General features: G+C 34.3%; 1 protein-coding gene across 2 annotated transcripts in view; it reads right to left on the bottom strand.

The window, feature by feature from the left end:
* Nucleotides 1–19,960, bottom strand: part of SCFD1 (sec1 family domain containing 1) — a 108,206-nt gene that overhangs the window by 60,977 nt on the left and 27,269 nt on the right. For both annotated transcript variants that reach the window (XM_059371238.1, XM_059371239.1), the window contains exons 9-14: nucleotides 19,013–19,098; nucleotides 16,543–16,642; nucleotides 5,502–5,641; nucleotides 2,751–2,841; nucleotides 1,932–2,005; nucleotides 1,150–1,231 (exon numbers count right to left, since the gene is read on the bottom strand). In XM_059371238.1, coding sequence (XP_059227221.1) covers nucleotides 1,150–1,231; nucleotides 1,932–2,005; nucleotides 2,751–2,841; nucleotides 5,502–5,641; nucleotides 16,543–16,642; nucleotides 19,013–19,098 — 573 coding nt within the window. The remainder of the gene's footprint in view (nucleotides 1–1,149; nucleotides 1,232–1,931; nucleotides 2,006–2,750; nucleotides 2,842–5,501; nucleotides 5,642–16,542; nucleotides 16,643–19,012; nucleotides 19,099–19,960) is intronic.

Here is a 19,960-nt window from a genome sequence, read left to right as displayed (position 1 = left end):
TAAACTAGACTTATATTTTGTTTTGAAACAATAAATTTTTTAGAACTTTTTATATTAGATTCATTCTTCACCTTGTAAGCAAAGCTTTTCTTTCCTACTGAAGGAAATTCTCAGTATAGCTCTCTGCTGCATAATGATCTCAGGTATTTACAGATCTGAGTAACCTTTTCCCATTTTACAAAGATGGTACATATGGAAGGGAAAATATCATCAATAGAGTCATCTGTAGACAGCACAATTATTCTATTTCTATTCCTGTAGGTATGTGAAAATAGCAAATATCAATATTGAGATGTGGAACAAAAGAAATTATGCATGTTTAACTTCCATGTTGCACAATGTCCATTATCTATCTGTGGTAGCTCCACCCTATTCTCTATAACTTTTTAGATCATTTAAAAAAGGAAAATGTTTAAGTCCCCTTTCCATAATTCAAGGTATTATCAACATCCTTGATAGGCAACAAGCATATTTAGCTTTTTTACATTGCTTTTTCAAATGTAATGTATCACATGGAAAGCAGGGGTTCATAATAATCATGTCCTAACATATGGTCAATCTATCATTGAAATTCAGCTCCACACCCAGAGAATAAGTGACAGTAGAATACTGAGGGACTGATTAAGTCAGGCTGATAGGGGATAATCATGAACAAAGTAAGGAGATAAAAGAGCTATGATAACAACATATAAAAAATATAATCTTCTTTTTTCAAAATCACAGAACAAGCGACAGCAGCTTTAATGGTGAAAGACATCTAAAACTAAAAGTTAATGGACATTTTAGATAGTACTATAGTAAAAAGGATGTCTAAATCTGTATTATTGATGGTTAGACACAGTCTACTGTTAAGAGTAATAAGCAGAGAGAGAGTACTGAGGAAATATTGAGACAACGTAATAGAAATATCACAGCTTCTAACTTATATTTACTGAATATGTGACCTTGCCAAATCACTATTCTCTCTGGATTCTTAAGCTTCTTCATTTGCAAAAAATGAAGGTAATGATGTTGCCTTTGGTAATGATATCTCATAATGTTATAGTGAGGCCTCAATGGGATAATGAATATGAAATCATTTTTAAAAAGTATAAAATCCTACATAAACAGAATACATAAATACTGTTGGGGGGAGGGAGTTAAATTTACCTTTATATGTTCTAAAACAGCAGTGGCAACATTTGTATGGAGATCAATAAGTCTTTTTTTTTCAAGGAGTTCTGGCAAAGAACTACAAGTATCAAAAAATTGAAAATTAACCATTAAATTTTCTAAGAAAATGACACAGACCTTAATAAAACACACACCTGGGTGTTTCCTCTGAGGAAACTGAGAACAGTAAAAAAGTGACAAGATGACAAGTTAAACTGTTGACCAAATTTAATCTCTAAGCTTTACCATATATAGTATTCACTACTTTAATATACGTAAAATGTTTCTTGGTTTAAAGTAATCTGTCTATTAAATATCACTATTTCACCATTTCACTTTCTGATTCCAAAATCTGGAGGTTGAGAATATAATCAGATTAATGAAAATATGATTTTACCTATAAGTATAAAACACATTTCCTCTCTTGATGTCATTTCATATCAAAAATTGTATTTAACCTTTAGTTAATAAAATAATAGCAACAATGATAAAATTAACAATAACTTATTTTATCACCACTAATATATTCTTGGTAAAAATATCCCCATTTTATAATTCTAACTAGAGAAAGAGGCAAATGATCTGCTATATGAAATTTAAATCAGTTTGAACATGCTAAAAACACAGTTTAGGTTTTTAAGGGTCTATGCTATTACCTACTATTTCTTATTATTAAAAATATTAGCCAGATTTTTAACATTCAAAATATATCTTTCTGTAGACTTAAAGAGCAAAATAAGTCTTTATGTAGACTTAAAGAGCAAATATTGCTTACTTACCTAACAGCTGATGTAAGCTTAGCAGTATTGTCAGAAAGCATACTTATGGCTCCTTCGTCTTCCCCTTCTAGTCCCTGAGGAGGAAAAAAAGATCTCAGAAGCATATAAACTAATACATTCCTAAGATCAGTGATAAACACTAAGGTTTAAGTTCACCCAGAGTAACAATTCTTCGCCTCTAAGGAACAAGCATATCCATTTTTGACAATTCCAGAAAAGTTCTGGTCACACCAGTCTAATTAGTTGAATGATTAAGGACCAGTGGGTATTTTTAGGTAAAGAAATAGGGCCAGAAACTTGCCACAGGTCATGTAGTAATATATGGCAGAGCTGAACTCTGAGGTCAGGTCCAAGTGTAATAGAGTGAGCAGCACTGGAAGATATACCCCTAAAATAAAGCCACATTATATATTTTTTCAGATCATAAATTCAGACTGTTCTTTTATTTTTATTTACTTATTTATTTTTTAAAGATTTTATTTGAGAGGGAGAGAGGTCAGTGGGAGAAGCAGAATCCCTGCTGAGCAGGAAGCCCAAAGTGGGACTTGATCCCCGGACTCTAGGATCATGACCTGGGCTGAAGGCAGCCACTTAACCAACTAAGCCACCCAGGTGCCCCAGACTGTTCTTTTAAAACATTTTGCTCTTCTCATTATTCAGGGTTTCTTTTTGACAAAGATCTTTTCTGTAAGTTAAGAATACTTTTCTTATTAAAAACAATGAATGGTTTCAAATTTTCATGAGGAAAAAAAGTTAATCTCTTTCTCTCTCCAGATTTCCTGCTTTTCTGTAATTCTAAGAAAGCAAAAGAAATCTTACCATGATGCTTTTAAGTCGTTTAACCTCATCTTCCTGTGCTCTGTACGATTCTAGTTCTTGCTGAACTGATTCTGCAACTTCTGGGAATGGACTGAAACAGTATTGAGCAAGAGGAACTATGAGCATGACATTAAAAATGTTGATTTTTATGTGATTCCTGAAGTATATTCAATGAGGATTTATTTTGATTTTAAATGTACCTATTTGAATATATTTAACATATGACACAGCATAAATATAACCACATATCTCCGTGGATATCTATTTAGATTATTAATATTATTTCTTTAAAATGCCTACCATAATTCTTACACACTTAAGCAAATTTAAATTTATTTCTATCATTTTCATTAACTATATCACATTTTTTTCACCTATACACTATTAGAAAAAATAATAAAATATTTAAGTGACTGAAAAACAAAGAAGAGAAGGCATGGTATATGAAATATCAATTAAATATTATCACCCAAATTAACACAGAGTGTCACAGGGTTCATACAATTACAAAGATGGCATGCAAAAAAAAAAAAATTCATGCAAGTAATTGTGAAAAAAATCGTTTAATTCTGTAAGCTTAATATCTTAGAACACTGCTAGTAAAAATAGAACATAGGTCACAGTTTCTTTTTTTGGTCTAATGCCTGACGTCTTCGTCCAGGTAAGTGTGTTTTAGCAGTAATTTCTATAGACTTCAGACACAAGTGATCTGCAATCATTGAGAAGCTTTGGTAGAAAAAATTTCATATGGCACTAATCTTAAATAATTCTAAATAAATGTATGTTGACCATAAATGGTTCATAAGTATTTTTCATTTACAGCTTTAGAAGTGGCCAGAAGCTTTTCTTCCTTTAAGAAAGAAAAGGTCCTGTCTGTGTAGCAATGAAACAAAAACCTTTTAACGCTTCATTAATGATCAGCACATCTCATCCAGTAGAGACTGAGAGAAATGACAGAAGACCCTGAGAGGATTTTGAAGACCATGGTTCAGTTTTGCATAACAATCACAGGCTCTAAACTCAGCTTCAAAAGACTGTATGCTGGTAGAACATATAGCACTGAGCATATTAAAATGTGCTGGTTGAACTAGAAGATCCTAAAATCTCCAGTATCTTCAGATCTCAGGGCTAAAAGACATCCCTAACAGCTAACATTAATGGAAGGTTTACTGTACGCCAAACACAAAGTGCTAAGACTGTCTCTCTATTCTTTCATATAATCTAACCACAGTCTTGCTGAGGTATGCGTATTAATAATTAGGACCACGCCTTTTGGGATCTTCCAGGACTGGACTTTATTCTTGCTTTTATCTCTGATAACTGAATGACTCTGGGCAAGTTACTTCTTTATCTGACTTCATCTTCATAACAACCTTCTGAAATAGGGCAACAGGTAGAATAATCATACCTACATTTTACTGATAGAGAAACTGAAGCTCAGAGAGATTTAAATTACTTGTTTTACTCCACACTAACTGCCAGTGTCTTTGCACCCACATTACTGTATTTCTAGAATATTGTAGTATGACATTCAGATTGAGAGTTATTCAGGGCTATTCTTATTTACAAACAAAAAATTAAAATTCTTACTATTCAACTGACTTCTAAGATTGTTCCTAAATATATAAAGGAAATATTCAAATCTTCCATATTTGAATGAGATTTTTTTTCTTAAGGTCTTTTCTACCAGAAAATATAAATCTTAAAATTAATTTTAAAATATCTTGTGCCTTTTCTAGAAATAATGTAAATGTAATTTCTAGTACTTTGCCATTATACCCAAAATCACAGACTATGGAATTCCAAAGAGAAGAAAATTATTTAAAATAAATTATAACAGTACCCAAATTGCCAGTCAGAAAGAGGGAAACAGTGGCTTTTCTCTGCAGAGAAAATAAAATTCCTTGTTATAAGCAATGTGACTTTGCAATGTTAAAAAAAAAAGTTATAAATAAAAAGAAAAAAAAAAAACCCCAAATGGTTGAATCAAGTCTCCATCTTACTTCTCTATTAACATAAATGAGGTCAAAAAGAACAGCCATATCAAGGACTTGGTCACATATAGGTATAGTAATACCTTAAATACTCAAAATAATAATAATAAATAACATTTTAGTTCCGTAATTGTTGGTAAGCAGCATTTTTCTCTCAGAGGAATGCTTTTTATTGGGGGGGGGGGGGGTTTAGAATGATTTCTCTAGCCATGATGACCATTATTGAGTTCATAAAATACCCTAAACTTTAAGGGCATATAGCAATACATGGGATCTGTATATCTGCCTATAAGAAATCACACAACTAATTATTATTTCTAATGTGCTTTAAATAAATGTTTTTCAGGTTTAGGTATTCTCTTTCCATAGAGATTTAAAACTGTGTTTGTATGAAGGCAAACATGGAACAAAGAGGGAAGATTACACTTTGACATTTATCACTAAAACCTATTTTAAAGAAAGGCAGAAATCATCTTGCAGAAGGTCAGTGGGGACAGCAACAAAATTTAGAAAGACTATCTGTAAAACCTACAAAATCGTATGGTATAAGCTTACTGAAAAACAACCAACAAGAAACAACCTAGGAACTGAGAAGAAATAGATACATCCCTATAGACTATGTAATTATAGCTTCTACTCATTGTGTAGAGGAACCACCATCATCTTTTTTATTTTTTTCATCAAATTCATTAAGTCAGATGACATCTTCATTTCCCTGTAAAGGGGTGAATCTTTAACTTACTGATGTTTATCTTACCTTCCCTTATGTTTCTGCCAAAATTTATCAACTGGAGTTAAATCATAAGACTTCTTGTTTTTTCTCTTTGGTCTAGCACCAGCTGGAGAATTTTCTACTCCTGAAGATTCTTCCAAATTAACTCTGTTTAAGTGGAAATCCTAGGAAAAAGTAAACCTTTCTTAAGTAACCGTTCAAGAACCATAACATTTCCTACAACAAGGAAAATAACACAGACTGTTACTGCCTTTTCTAATAATTCTAAGGATAAAATACACATTTGAAATTTAAAGACCTCCTTCCAATGTTTCATTACACAAAGGTACCTTTAATATTTATGTATTTTAGTTAAAGTAGTAGATGCAAATGATTAAAACTTCAAAAAATACATAAAAATCATGTTAAGGTTCTTGTGTATCCTTCTAGAAAAATATTTTTGCATATGCCAGCATACACATATCCTTTTAATTTTAAAGACTTGCATTACATTATACATTTTTTGTACCTTTTCTCACATAAGGATGTATTTTGGAGTTCTTTCTCTACCTGTATGTGTACATCTACCTCATCTTTATCATGGTTATATAGTAGTCCAACATTCAGACATATCTACTTATTTACCCAGGTCTTCTGATGTTTCCTTGTTTCCAGTAGCAAACATAATCTTAAATAAATATTTAATTTTTTTTGAGAGGGGGAAGAGAGATAAAAAAAGAAATAGGGAGAGATGGTGAAGAAGGGAAGGAGGGGCAGAGGGGGAATCTTAACCAGGCTCCATGTCCAGTGTGGAGCCCATTGTAGGGCTCGATCTTACAACCTGAAATCATGATCTGAGCTGGTATCAAGAGTCAGACACTTAACTGACTAAGCCATCCAGCTGCCCCTTAAATATAATTTTTAAACTCTTAGAGCCTTAATGTTCTGATCTGTTGATTGATGTATTTTTTTTTTAAAGATTTTATTTATTTATTTGACAGAGAGCGATCACAAGTAGACAGAGAGGCAGGCAGAGAGAGGGAAGCAAGCTCCCTACTGAGCAGAGAGCCCAATGCGGGACTCGATCCCAGGACCCTGAGATCATGACCTGAGCCGAAGGCAGCGGCTTAACCCACTGAGCCACCCAGGCGCCCCTTGATTGATGTATTTTTAAAAAATAACTACAACGGAAGCTACAATAATAACAGCACTTCCTTTTACATAAATTCTAGGAGCTAGATACCACTACATAATTATACATTTTTCTGCCTAGAACTAATTTGACTGACATGAGACTTGATTTTTGCTCTTTCTCAGAAAAATGCACACACAAAAACCAAAATAAAAGTATTTTATCTTTTCCCTTTCCTTCCTGCCTTAGACCTGGGAGTTCCTTCATGTAATAGCAGTATTTTATGGTTCAACTCTACTCTGAAGAATAGTGAGCTAAAGATAAAATATGGCTATCGGGACGCCTGGATGGCTCAGTCAGTTAAGGGTCTGACTTGTGGTTTGGGCTCAGGTCATGATCTCATGGTCTTGGAATCGATCACAGCATCAGGCTCTAAGCTCAGTGGGGAGTCCACTCAAAGATTCTCTCCCTCTGCCCCATTCTCCCCACTTGTACACACTCTCTCTAAATTAATAAATCTTTAAAAAATTAATAAAGACAAAATATGGCTATCAAGAAGTGAATGAATGGTGAACAAAAAATAAATTATATGGAGAAATTATCTAGCATGGCAATATTACTATCATCTTTGTTCTAAGATATATTCTTAATTAATAATTCAACTTCTAGGTCTTAGCAGATTAAATGTACTGAATATAATTTGATCTCTTGATAAAACTAGGGAAACAATACTGACTCTAATACATTAGACCATACCCTGCAACTCTCTCAAGTCCTTAATACAGTTATTTATTTGCTTGTTAATTTTTCCTATGACACAAAAAACAAGAGTGCAAAATATACAGATGTCCAATTGCCATAGCTGATTAGTAAGTCTATTGACAAAGAGTATACAACGCTGTATTTTGGCCTGCTAATACTGTATCTTTCCTATAGACTCTTCACATCCTCATAGGATAAATACATCAGTAAATTCAATTGCTCTTCGCATCCTCATACTGGTAAAAATTGTTTATATAACTAATCAAATAGGAAGAAAACACAATAAACAGATAGTAACAGCTAAATCTGAGAACTCTTGCTTTAAAAATTAACAATAGAGCGGCACCTGGGTGGCTCAGTGGGTTAAAGCCTCTGCCTTCGGCTCAGGTCATGATCCCAGGGTCCTGGGATCGAGCCCTGCATTGGGCTCTCTGCAGCAGGGAGCCTGCTTCCTCCTCTCTCTCTCTGACTGCCTTTCTGCCTACTTGTGCTGTCTGTCGAATAAATGAATATTAAAAAAAAAATTAACAATAGATACCAATAGTTAAATAGTTATGCCTTATTAATTAGAATTTCTAGCAAAGTACTTTCCATAGTGATGAGACAGCTCATTCAAAATAAAGTAACTTGTTAACAGAACTACTGGTTGAAAAATAAGAGCACACAGGGTGCCTGGGTGGCTCAGTCAGTTAAGCATCTGCCTTCAGCTCAGGTCATGATCCCAGGGTTCTGCGACTGAGCCCCGCATTGGGCTCCCTGCTCAGTGGCAAGTCTGTTTCACCCTCTCCCTGTTTGCTGCTCCCCATGCTTGTGCACTCTCTCAAACAAATAAATAAAATCTTAAAAAAAAAAGAAAGAAAAAGAAGAGCACATACTATTACTGAAGTACTGATGGAATACTTAAAACACAAAATGATAAAGAAATAAAAAATGGCAAGAATTTTGAGAAACAACATAATAGCGGCAAGAAACTTCCACTGTTTGCACAACTGCCAGGCAAATAAGGAAAATTCTAGTCTTGGAAATTGGGAAATTAGAACATTCTGTGCTGAACTTAATCACGTTAAAGAAAGTGGACATTTATACACAAATAAAAGACAACAGAATTAGTTTTAACATGATAGAGTCTAACCTTTCCTACTTATAGTCATACTTTCTTGACTTAGAAGACAGGACAATGGTGTCCGAAAGCATGAGATATAAATAAATCCCACTGAGATGAAAAATACGGCTACATCTTCATCAGCCTTTGTTTCCTTTTACAAGTTAAAGCAGACCAGTAAACCCCAACAGAGCTAACATTTGGATGATATGGGTGATACTCACTTATGCAGAGCAAAGATTTATATTCACATGAGGCAAACAATTGAGCCAAATCTAATCAAGTCTCTAGATCTATAGTTTATAGAAAATACTAGGGATAGAGAATCACAACAAATTGTGTACCTCAAGAATACAATCAACAAAACACAGAAATGTAGGAAAGTCTTTAGAAAACCAACCCAATTCCTTCAACCAAAAAAATGGCAATAAAAAAGGAGTGGAAGGAGAGGAATTGTTGTACACTGAGAAACTTAAATATGTACCAACCAATGCAATGTAAGGATATTGTCTGGATCCCTATTTGAACAAACCAACTATAAAGATGTGTCTTTGAAACAATTAGAAAATGCTGAATACAGAGATAGAAGCAGATATTACCAAAGAATAATTGTTAATTTTGTTAGGTATGATAATAAAATGTTTTGTTTTTTTTTTAGACAAACACTGGAATATTTATACATAGCTCATATAATGCCCAGGATAAGATGCATACTGTCTGGGAAACTAAATGATGCACATGGGGGGGGGGTTCATTACAGTATTTTGCAACTTTGTGTTTCTATATGAAATATTCCCTAATAAGAGTCTTAAAGTTTTATTTATAACAATAAAACAGGATTTATATAGAACCCACAATTGTTTGCCCCTTGCCATAGTGATTGTGAAAGTATGTGCTGAAATGGGCCTCATTAACCTTAATTTGGGAGTGACTATGATATGTTAGAGGTCCTCCTTGCTCACCCACATTGGACAAGAAACAAGAAATACTGTGAACAAAAATAAGTATTTGTTATTTTAATCCACTGAGGTTTGAGGGTTCTTTTATATTGAACAGTACTACCTAATTTATCCTAATTCAGATGCCAAGGTATTCTATATAGAATGAGCAAGGTCAGGAACTTTGATAAGCTTGTTCATTTCTATTAAGGCAGAATTCCTTATAACTCATGGGCTAGAAGCCTCTAGAGATATATTGCTGACAGTATGCAAATATTTTCTACCAGTGTTCATGTAATAATCTCAACTTACAAGTAATTTATTTAGTCTCTAAACTAGTAAAGAACTTGAGTTGTAGTGATTTAGAAATATGCTGTCCAATACAGTTGATACCAGTCAAGATGGCTACTGAGAATCTGGAATGTGGCTAGCCTGAATTGAGATGTAAGAATAAAATATATATCAAAATCTCAAGACTTAATATCTAATAAGAGAATATAAAATAGTTTTAAACTGATTATGTGTTAAAATGCTAGTAATTTACACTTATGGGATTATATAAAATATATTATTAAAATAAATTTCATCTGTTCCTTTTTATCTTTTTAATGTGGCCATTAATCCAAAATTAGATCTGTAGTTCATATTTTATTTCTCTGAGACAACACTGATTCAGAAACCCTGAGTTTTGGTCAGAAGGTGACAAGAAGGAAAAGAAATATATGTGCAGAAGACCAAAATAGGACAGAAAAATCTAACTTACAATATTTAATTGAAAAAGAAAATCTGTATAATGCTCCATCACAGACATAGATGTAAGGGAAAAAAATACTATCAACCTAAAACAGATCAGTAAATAGCAAATAATACATACAGTAAGGAATATGGAAACACACTGAAACAATATCATTTTTTAATAAATGAATGATATCAAGAGTGTTTTCCTGGACTTCACAGAGTCTACACAACTTTAGTAGGAAATTCCCATGAATAACTTGGATTTAAGTAAAAATTTAACTAAGATATGAAAAACCAAAGCCCAAGTAAAGAACAAGATACCAACAAGAAATAATGCCGATGGGTTTGCCTAATGATAACTACTCACCACAGAAAAATCAAATCTACCCCCCAACAACCAAGATACAACAAGAAGGAGTTATGACTTTCTAATTATTACTTTTGCTTCTTATATCCCAGTAAAAGCAAAGGTGCACTGTGAAGTTTTTCACCAGAAGAGTTTATTTCCCATGTTAAATGACAAGAATCTTTTTGGCATGCAGGGAAGTTGTATGAATTTCCAGTTGTTTTCACAATCTGATATATAAATACTATCAGTGTTCAAGATTTTTAGGTAAAGATATTTAATATAAAAAGCAAGCTCCAATTTCAGGTTAACAGTTCCTATCCAGAACTTTTACTCCATCTTGTGGAGGTAAAGGGTATAATTATTAAGAGTTTTAAAAACTCCAAAGAAACTTCACAAGCAGCAGTTTTAACCAAAACAAACAAACAAACAAAAAGACATGATAACAATTTATGATATCCCAGTTATAGCTGTTTCACATCTAGAAACTGCATTAAAATTAACAGGAACTTCCATATGATCCAGTAACAGTGCTACAGGGTATTTACCCAAAGAACATGAAACACTAATTTGAAAGAATATATGTACCCCTGTGATTACTGCATTAACAGTAGAAAAATTATGAAAGCAGCCCAACTGTCCATATCTATAGAGGAACGGATATGGGTACCTTATTGGTTCAGTTAAGCATCTGACTCTTCGATTTCAGTTCAGATCGTGATCTTAGGGTCATGGAATTGAGCCCCACAGTGGGCTCCCCTCTGAGCGTGGAGGCTGCTTGAGATTCCCTCTCCCTTTGCCCCTTCCCCTGTCTATACATAAACACACTCTCTTAAGTAAATAAATAAATCTTAAAAAAAAATAAAAGATGAAAAAAAAAAAAAGATGATTGGGGAGGTGCCTGGGTGGCTCAGGGGGTTAAGCAGCTACCTCCAGCTCAGGTCATGATCTCAGGGCCCCAGGATTGTGCCCTGCATCGGGCTCTCTGCTTAGCAGGGAGCCTGCCTCCCCCTCTCTCTGCTTGCTGCTCTGCCTACTTGTGATCTCTGTCAAATAAATAAATAAAATCTTAAAAAAAAAGATGAATGGATAAAGATGTGGGGTGTGTGTGTATGTGTGTGTGTGTATTGGAATATATATGCCTGAATAATGAAACATTATTTAGGCATAAAAAAGAGTGAAATCTTGCCATTTGCAACAACATGGAGATCTAGAGAGTATAGAACTAAGCGAAATAAGTCAGAGAAAGATAAATACCATATGATTTCATCTATACGTGGAATTCAAGAAACAAAACAAATGAACAAAGAAAAAAAATAGATAAACCAAAAGAAACTCTTTTTTTTTTTTTTTTTTTAAGAAACTCTTAACTTTGGAGAACAAAGAGATGATTACTAGAGCCAAGATGGGTGGGAGGATGGGTTAAATAGATAAAAGGGATTAAAAGTATACGTATCTTGATAAGCAGACTAATATACAGAATTGCTGAATTACTATATTGCACATCTGAAACTGTAACACTGTATGTTAATTAACTATACTGGAATTAAAATATTTTTTAAAATTTAAGAAATTTTTTTAAATTGAAAAATTACATTAATAAATAGGAATGTCAATATAAACTGTGTAGTTAAATCTTAACCAATCTCTTTAAAGAGACTATTTTCATAAGACCTAAATGTTTTGATAGTAATGCTGTGAAAAGAGTGGCTAGGGTAATATGGAATCTGATACCCTAACCTAAGAGAGTTGACTAGAGGTGCATATATATATATATATATATATATATATATATATATATGGTCATGGTCAATATATTATATATATATAATATAGAACAAAAACTAAAAGCAACAATAACTAAAATGTCCACAGGAACCCACTAGTCTAACCTTCATGCATCAGAGATAACATCTACTTGGTTCACCAATGGTATCCCAGTAATTAGCAGTGTCTGATACAGGGTTAGGCACTTAAAAAATACTTGTTGAACTGGATTTCTAGAAACACACGGTTGCCAACTTTTAAGGCTATTTTTACTATCTAGTTTTAATATATGTATGTATATATTTCTTGATTTATTTAAAAGATTGATTTATTTATTTCAGAGAGAGCCTGTGGAGTGGGGTAGAGGGAGAAGGAGAGCAGTAAACTCTGTGCTGAACATAAACTTGACTCGGGGCTTGATCTCAAGACCTTGAGATCATGACCTGAGCTGAAACCAAGAGTTGGACACTTAACCCACTGAGCCACACCCAGGTGCCCCCACCTTGTTTTTCTAAAAAGGATTATTTTAACTTCCAAAAATGGGAAATAGAAAATTAGCAAATTATATACCTTAAAAAAATACAAGGATAATAAAACAGGTAAGCACACACAAATTAGCAAAAAGGTCCATTTAAAAAAAACTTCTTTTCTTAGCCCTTGGTATTTTCATTTCACTCTGGAACAGTGAAAAACTCAAGGACCAGGATTAGCCTTGTCTGCTTTGGGGAAATCTCTGTAGTAAGTTATGTTTCCTAATTTTCTCTTCCAACAACGGGGAATAAGGGCATATTCCTTCATGGTGCAATTAGTTGTACATACATATTATCTCTTATGCTCAAAGCATCAAATACTTTCATCAGAAAAGGAATTAAAAAGATTGAAGTATCTCAGTGCCCTGTCCTGATCTGTAATACCTCTTTGCACCCACCTTAAAGCCAGGACCCCACCAACCAAATCTAATTTGAGATTATGAAAACTACTACATCATGCCAATCTCTCTACAGCTCCCTATACCACCAGCTTCAGATTCCACTCTCATTCTTAACCAATTCCTAAAACCTTTCTGTCATTACCCTCTAGAACTCATACTGGGTCAACAGCAAAATCTCCTATTCTGAACATCTACTCTAAACTTCCACTGTACTTTCTTACTCTAATTGAACTTCAACTGGGTGGACCCAAGAATGAAATAGCTGCCTTCCCTGCTACTCCCAGACTCTTCACTTGTCTTCTTCCCTAAAACAACTCCAGCTTTCAAAGTCCTGTCATCAGCTTATTAACAGCAATTCTCACTCAGAGGCAATTTTGCCCCTCCTCACAGCCTTGGTCTATCTGGCAATGTGTGAAAACACTGTGGTCACCACAACTGAGAAAGTGCTACTGGCACCTAGAGGGTAGAGGCCAGGGATACTCCTAAACATCTCACAATGTTTAAGACAGCCCTCCACAACAAAAAAATTATCGGGCTCAAAATGTCAATGCCAAGGTTGAGAAATCCTGGTCTGTAATGATACTGATCATTAATGCCTCCTACAGCTCTACAGGACACTCTCTTGGCCTGCATCAGCTTTTCTCTTTTGATCATTCCCACTGACCTATAAACATGCTGGAATGATTCTCATTTGAAGATCTTTTTTGACCTCACATTCCAATTACCACTTTTCTTAACTGTCCTATATAGCAAAAACTCTTCTACAGTTTGTGTATATTCATTCTCTCTTCTTCCTATCTTTCTTAAACCCAATATAGTGAAGCTGCTCTTACCAAAGTCAGTAATAATCTTGATGTTGCCACATGCATTGGTGACTTCTTAGTCCTCAGCATTCGTCCAAGTTGATTCCTGCCTCCTCTCTGAAAACAGTTAATTCACTGGCTTCCGAAATAACAGATTTTAGTTCTTCTATCTCACTACTGGTTGCTTCTTTCTACATTATATTGCTGGTTTCTATTCATCACCCTGAATTCTAAATGTTAAAATGCCTCAGAGTTGTGTTCTTGGACCTCTTCCCTCTTTATGTTCATCCCCTTGGTGATCTCATTTTATCTCTTGGCTTTAAATACTATTTATAAATGGACTACTCTTAAATTATTTCTCTAGACCAGATGTTTTCCCCAAACTCTAGACTCATACATCTATTTGGTATCTACTTGAAAATCCTAATAGGCATCTCACATTAACATGTCTCATACTCAACATCTGATCTTCCCATCGAAATTTCTCCTTCCATGTCTCTATCTCAATAAATGACATTTGTCCACTTGCAAAGGCCAAAACTCTGGACTCATCTCTGACTCCTCTTTCTCTTAGATCCACATCTAATTCATCAGCAAATCCTATTCTCTGCACTCCATAGATTATCACAACCCTCACCATTTCCATCCTGTTGTAAGCCAACATCATTTCTTGCTAAGATAACTACAATAGCCTCCTACTGGGTCTCTTGACTCTTCCTATGCCCCTCACGAGTCCGTTTTCAACACTGCAGGTAGAGTGATACTTTTAAAATGTGTATCAGATGCCACTCCTTTACTCAAAACTGCACTGGCTTTCCATATCCTACTTAACTTTTCCTCCTACTATTTTCCACCTGCCTTACTTTGCTCTGGCCATCTTGGCTGCCTCGCTATCCTTTAACATATTAGGCATCTTTCTGCCTAGAAAGCTGTTCTCTTCCACACAGCTATGTAATTTACTACCTTACCTCCTTTAGCTCTTCCCTTAAATGCCTCTTTTTCAGTGAGATCTTTCCTATTTTAAAGTTACAATCCTGTTTACCGTCACCTGCTTTATTTTCCTCCAGAGTATTTTCCATCTTCTAAAATGTCATGTTTTATTTATTTATTTAATTTATTTATTATTATTTATTTTAGTTACTGCTTGTCCTATCATAATGTAAACTCCAGGAAGAAAAGAGTATTTTCATTTGCTTTCTTTATTGCTAAAACTAGGATCTAAAATGTTTTGTCAGACAGCAGACCCACCAGTAGTGGTTGAATTCTTCTTCAGCCTAATACTTGACCTCCTACAACTAGCTTCCCTGTTCCATTACCTGGGGTTTAATTCAGTAGTCCCTCTGATTTTTCTTGCCCTCTCAACTGAATCAGAGTTGCCTACTATTTCTAAAGACATTCATCCTAGAGCCTAGAATGACACGGGACTCTAGGATACAGAATGGTACAGAACTGCTAATTTTCATCAGTAATCCTGAAATCTGATTTATTTAAACAAATACTTTAAAGCTAGAATCTGAGTTTTAAAGAAATAAAACAAACAAAAAACCACCTATTATATGTTTTTCATTTCCATGTGATATTTCAGGCACTCCTTGCAATAGTGATATCATTATATACTATAATCCTTAGAGGCCTGGGCTAGAAGGTAGTAAATTATAGAGTGCTAGTCTCGGCAAAGCCAATGATTTGGGTTCAAATCATTTAACTTCTGTGTCTAAATTTTTCTATCAAATGGGGACTATTCTGGCTTTATTACATAGTGCCTTGTACAGAATTTATTTGTGTACATATTTTCTTCCCATTGACTTTAATAATTGCACCTGTTTTATTTATCTATGTATATCACAAGCTATACACAATATTTAGTAGATGAATATATGAATGAATATAAATACAGATTTTTGTTTTAAAAATGATTTTAGAAATGTTGAACTACCTCAAAAAACATATGGTGTAATATAAAAAAATACTATTTATGTTTACCATAAAATGAAGCTTAACTGATTCCCAGAAAAAATGGAAATTATAGCTTTCCTCCCCAGGGAGAAACATACTTATTTACTTCCTCAAAAATCACTCACTGAGGATGATGTCTTGGTTGGTTAAGTGTCCGACTCTTGGTTTGGGCTCAGGTCATGCTCTTAAGCTCATAAGATTGAGCTCCACTCCCATCAGGCTCCACAGTGGGCATGGAGCCTGCTCCAGAGTCTCTCTCTCGCTTTCCTCTGCCCCACCCACCACCCCCAACTCCTGCTCTCTTAAAAAAAAAAAAGGAAGAAAAAGTCACTCACTCATTTTCCTTTCTTCCTTTTCTACCCATCATTGCCAACAATACAAATAATTTATCTTACACTTTAAAGATTCTAAGTTTAGAACTTTACACTTCAATGTTTCACTATTCTCCAGTATCCAGACTCAGTGATACCAAATTCCATCACTTTTTTGTTCATATTTCTCAGCTTCATCCTTCCCATCTGTGTTTCTGTAGCCATGACATTATTTTTAAGTTAAAAGGACCACTGAATATAACTACATTTTAGTAAAATGTGGTATATTTAGACTCTTACCAGTACATCATGCACCAAGGCTTGATATGTCCAAGTATGGTGTAAAGGAGTTGCCAAATCTATGTTTCTGTCAACAAGGACTAATAAAGGTCTTTGGAAGCTGTAAATATATTAAAAAAATTATATAACTCTTGATAACAGTTTCTACATCTCAATTTTTCTAATGCTTTCTGGTTTTATCATTTTGACATGAACAGGAAGTATGCTAATATTAACATGCCATAACAGTCTGCTTTAAAAAATTTTTTAAGTATAGTTAGTCAAGTAAAGTAATAGTTTGGACTACTTAGAGTCTGTGTATAGTGCTAGAATATGTCTTGAGGAACTGTCTAAAAGAAAAAAAAATCTATGCAAGTACTTCTATAGAATAATTTTTATAGTTACCAACATAAGAATAAGTTGCTTCTACTTAGATTTTTATTTCACATTTTCTGGGAAAAAAAGGAATAGCTATTATCAGTTCCAAGGGAAACTATTAGAGCAGAATCTTATAAATTTACAGAAATGTTTGACAGTTTCATAAATTACAACTTTTTTCTGTAAACACAAATTCAAAAAGCAGACCCTAGAGCAGACCCTCGCAAAGCATCCCATTACAGTACATAAAACTAAAACATTAAGTCATAGTGGTACCTGTCTATATAATTACTCACTTACCAAACACTTCATATATTGTTTACTGAATTATTACAACTTAGATGTGAAACACACTATACTTATAAAGCAAAGTGAGGCTTGTTGTCTTGTTGCCATGCATCCCAAAAGCTGTAAAGATCTGCTTTGGCAATATTGTATCAAGGGTATACAGCAATTTTCAAAAGATATTGTTATCTAATTATATTAACTATTCATATTTTGTCCTGCAAGAGAAGTCTGACCATTTTAGTAACTCACTACACTGCAATGACTATAAACGCATACTGCACTGATTATAAAACTCTGCAATAAATAAATAGGAGTGGCACCTTTACTAGCTACTTCATTTATTACTCCAGAGCTAGGTGAAAGGCAAGGAAAGATTGCCTATGGTGAAGTTTCTTGGCTCAGCACTACTGAGATTTGGGATTAGATAATTCCTCGTTATGGGGGCTTGTCCTGTGCACTGTAGGATGTTTAGCAGCATCCTATACTGCAGCCCACTAAATTCCAGTAGCATCTACCCAGCTGTGACAACCAAACATGTCTCCAGACATTACCAAATTCTTATTGAGGATCATTAACTTACAACTGGATTCAAATGTCCAAAACAACAGTCCAACAAAGTTACTGACCCCTATAATTAATTTAGAAATGCACCCAACAATGGGGCGCCTGGGTGGCTCAGTGGTTTAGGCCTCTGCCTTCGGCTTGGGTCATGATCTCAGGGTCCTGAGATCGAGCCCCGTGTCGGGCTCTCTGCTCGGTGGGGAGCCTGCTTCTTCCTCTCTCTCTGCCTGCCTCTCTGCCTACTTGTGATCTCTGTCTATCAAAGGAATAAATAAAAAAAATCTTTAAAAAAAAAAATGCACCCAACAAATTAAAAATAAGACAACTATATTATAACATTAATAAGTTTTTAGGAATTATCCAAATAAAACAGCATCTTTATGTTAGTTTCTAAGGCTTTTTAAAGAACACTGTAGAAAGGTAACTATTAAGTAAGAGATGCTATAGTGGGTGGTTCTGTGGGAAAAAAAAAAAAATCAGGTGAGAATTTGATGTTTCTGCTCTCCTTAATGAGAAGCATTCTGAAGAGTATTTAAGACCAGCAATGAAATCACAGAAGAGTTTAAAATAATGTGGGGGCTGAGACAGTTGGAAAAAACAACTGAAACATAATGTTAGAGTTAACTCCAAATTATAGGAGTAGTATGAAAGACAGTAGGAGCCATCTAAATTGACTTGAAATGAAGTCTATGGAAAGTTACCATAGAATTATTATCCCCGGAGGGCAGTTATACTGAGTATCAATTTATTTTTACAGGCTTTATTTATTAATTCACTTAAAATTGGGGGTATGGATTAATTTTCCAAAATACTGTCTGTTCCCCTTGAAATAATTCTCAGCCATTTTTGTGTGTTTACTTCTTCATCCCAATATCATCTATTATTTTTAATGAACAAGCATTTCAATGTAAAAACAGAAACTAGTTGATAGGTAGAAATAGACATAAACATCACAAGTTTTTCACTTACTTTTGTCATTACCAAGAGACCTAATGATGACTGAAATTAAATAGCTTCTGACCTTCAAAGCCAAATAAACAGGAAAATCTCTCCTACAGATGAGAAAAATGCAGAGCAATTTTCATGGGGCTTGAATTCACAACCCTGAGGTAGAGACCTGAGCTGAGATCAAGAGTTGAATATCTAACTGACTCAACTACGTAGATGCCCCCAAAACAGAAATTTCTAACAGAAGGTAAATTAAATAAAACATTCCGTTTGTATTTCAAGAACAAAGAGTCAAAGCCCTGATAAAACACAATACCTGAATTGGCCAGCTCCAAGTGTGTCACCTGTAAAAAGACTGTTTCTTGCATCTCTTAGATTTTCTCGAAGTTTCTTATCTAGTTTCTGAAAAATCAAATTTGATAGTAACTTTTAAAGAAAAATTTCACAGAATCTTATATAGGATAATAAAATGTGTTATTATGAACATTAAGAACATAATGTGTTCTTAGTTTCATAACCAAGAAACTTGGAACTTCTTTATAAAATAGCAATTCTAAAATCTAAATATTTTAGTTTCTTTACTATTCAATAGTATCTTAACTTGGACTTGAAAAGACCAATGCCTTTTCTATTGTGACTCAGGCCTGATTTCACTAACAATCACTTTTCACGGACTATTTTTACTTTAGGTACAGGACTGATTTGCAGTAATGAGCCATCCTCTTACCCAATCATGATTCTATTTCACAAGAAAAGTCTCTATATAGTGATGGCTGCAAGAGGCTCCAGAATAGAAATGGAAAATATGAAAGAAAGCAGCCCTCCATCAGTCAGTAATTCACTGTGGCTAATAAAACTCAAAAACATCAGTGTATCTTTCATCTTTCCATATCACTTATCCTTTCCTTTCAGTAATTCTATAATGTTTCAATTCCCTTACTTGTTTTTTAATCTTTAAAGCAAATTTTTGAATGCCCAGTTTATACTATATATTTTACTCCAATATAGTGGGATAGCAAATGCACTGCATTTTAAAAATGATTATGATTGTAGGAGAAGAATAAATGAAACAAGATGGGAATGGGAGGGAGACAAACCATAAGTGACTCTTAATCTCACAAAACAAACTGAGGGTTGCTGGGGGGAGGGGGTTTGGGAGAAGGAGGTGGGATTATGGACATTGGGGAGGGTGTGTGCTTTGGTGAGTGCTGTGAAGTGTGTACACCTGGTGATTCACAGACCTGTATCCCTGGGGATAAAAATA

This window comes from Mustela nigripes, chromosome 13 (assembly GCF_022355385.1).
Source record: "Mustela nigripes isolate SB6536 chromosome 13, MUSNIG.SB6536, whole genome shotgun sequence".
Classification (NCBI taxonomy): domain Eukaryota; kingdom Metazoa; phylum Chordata; class Mammalia; order Carnivora; family Mustelidae; genus Mustela; species Mustela nigripes.
Note: the sequence above shows the minus strand (reverse complement) of the source record. Positions and strands in the feature narration are given on the sequence as shown.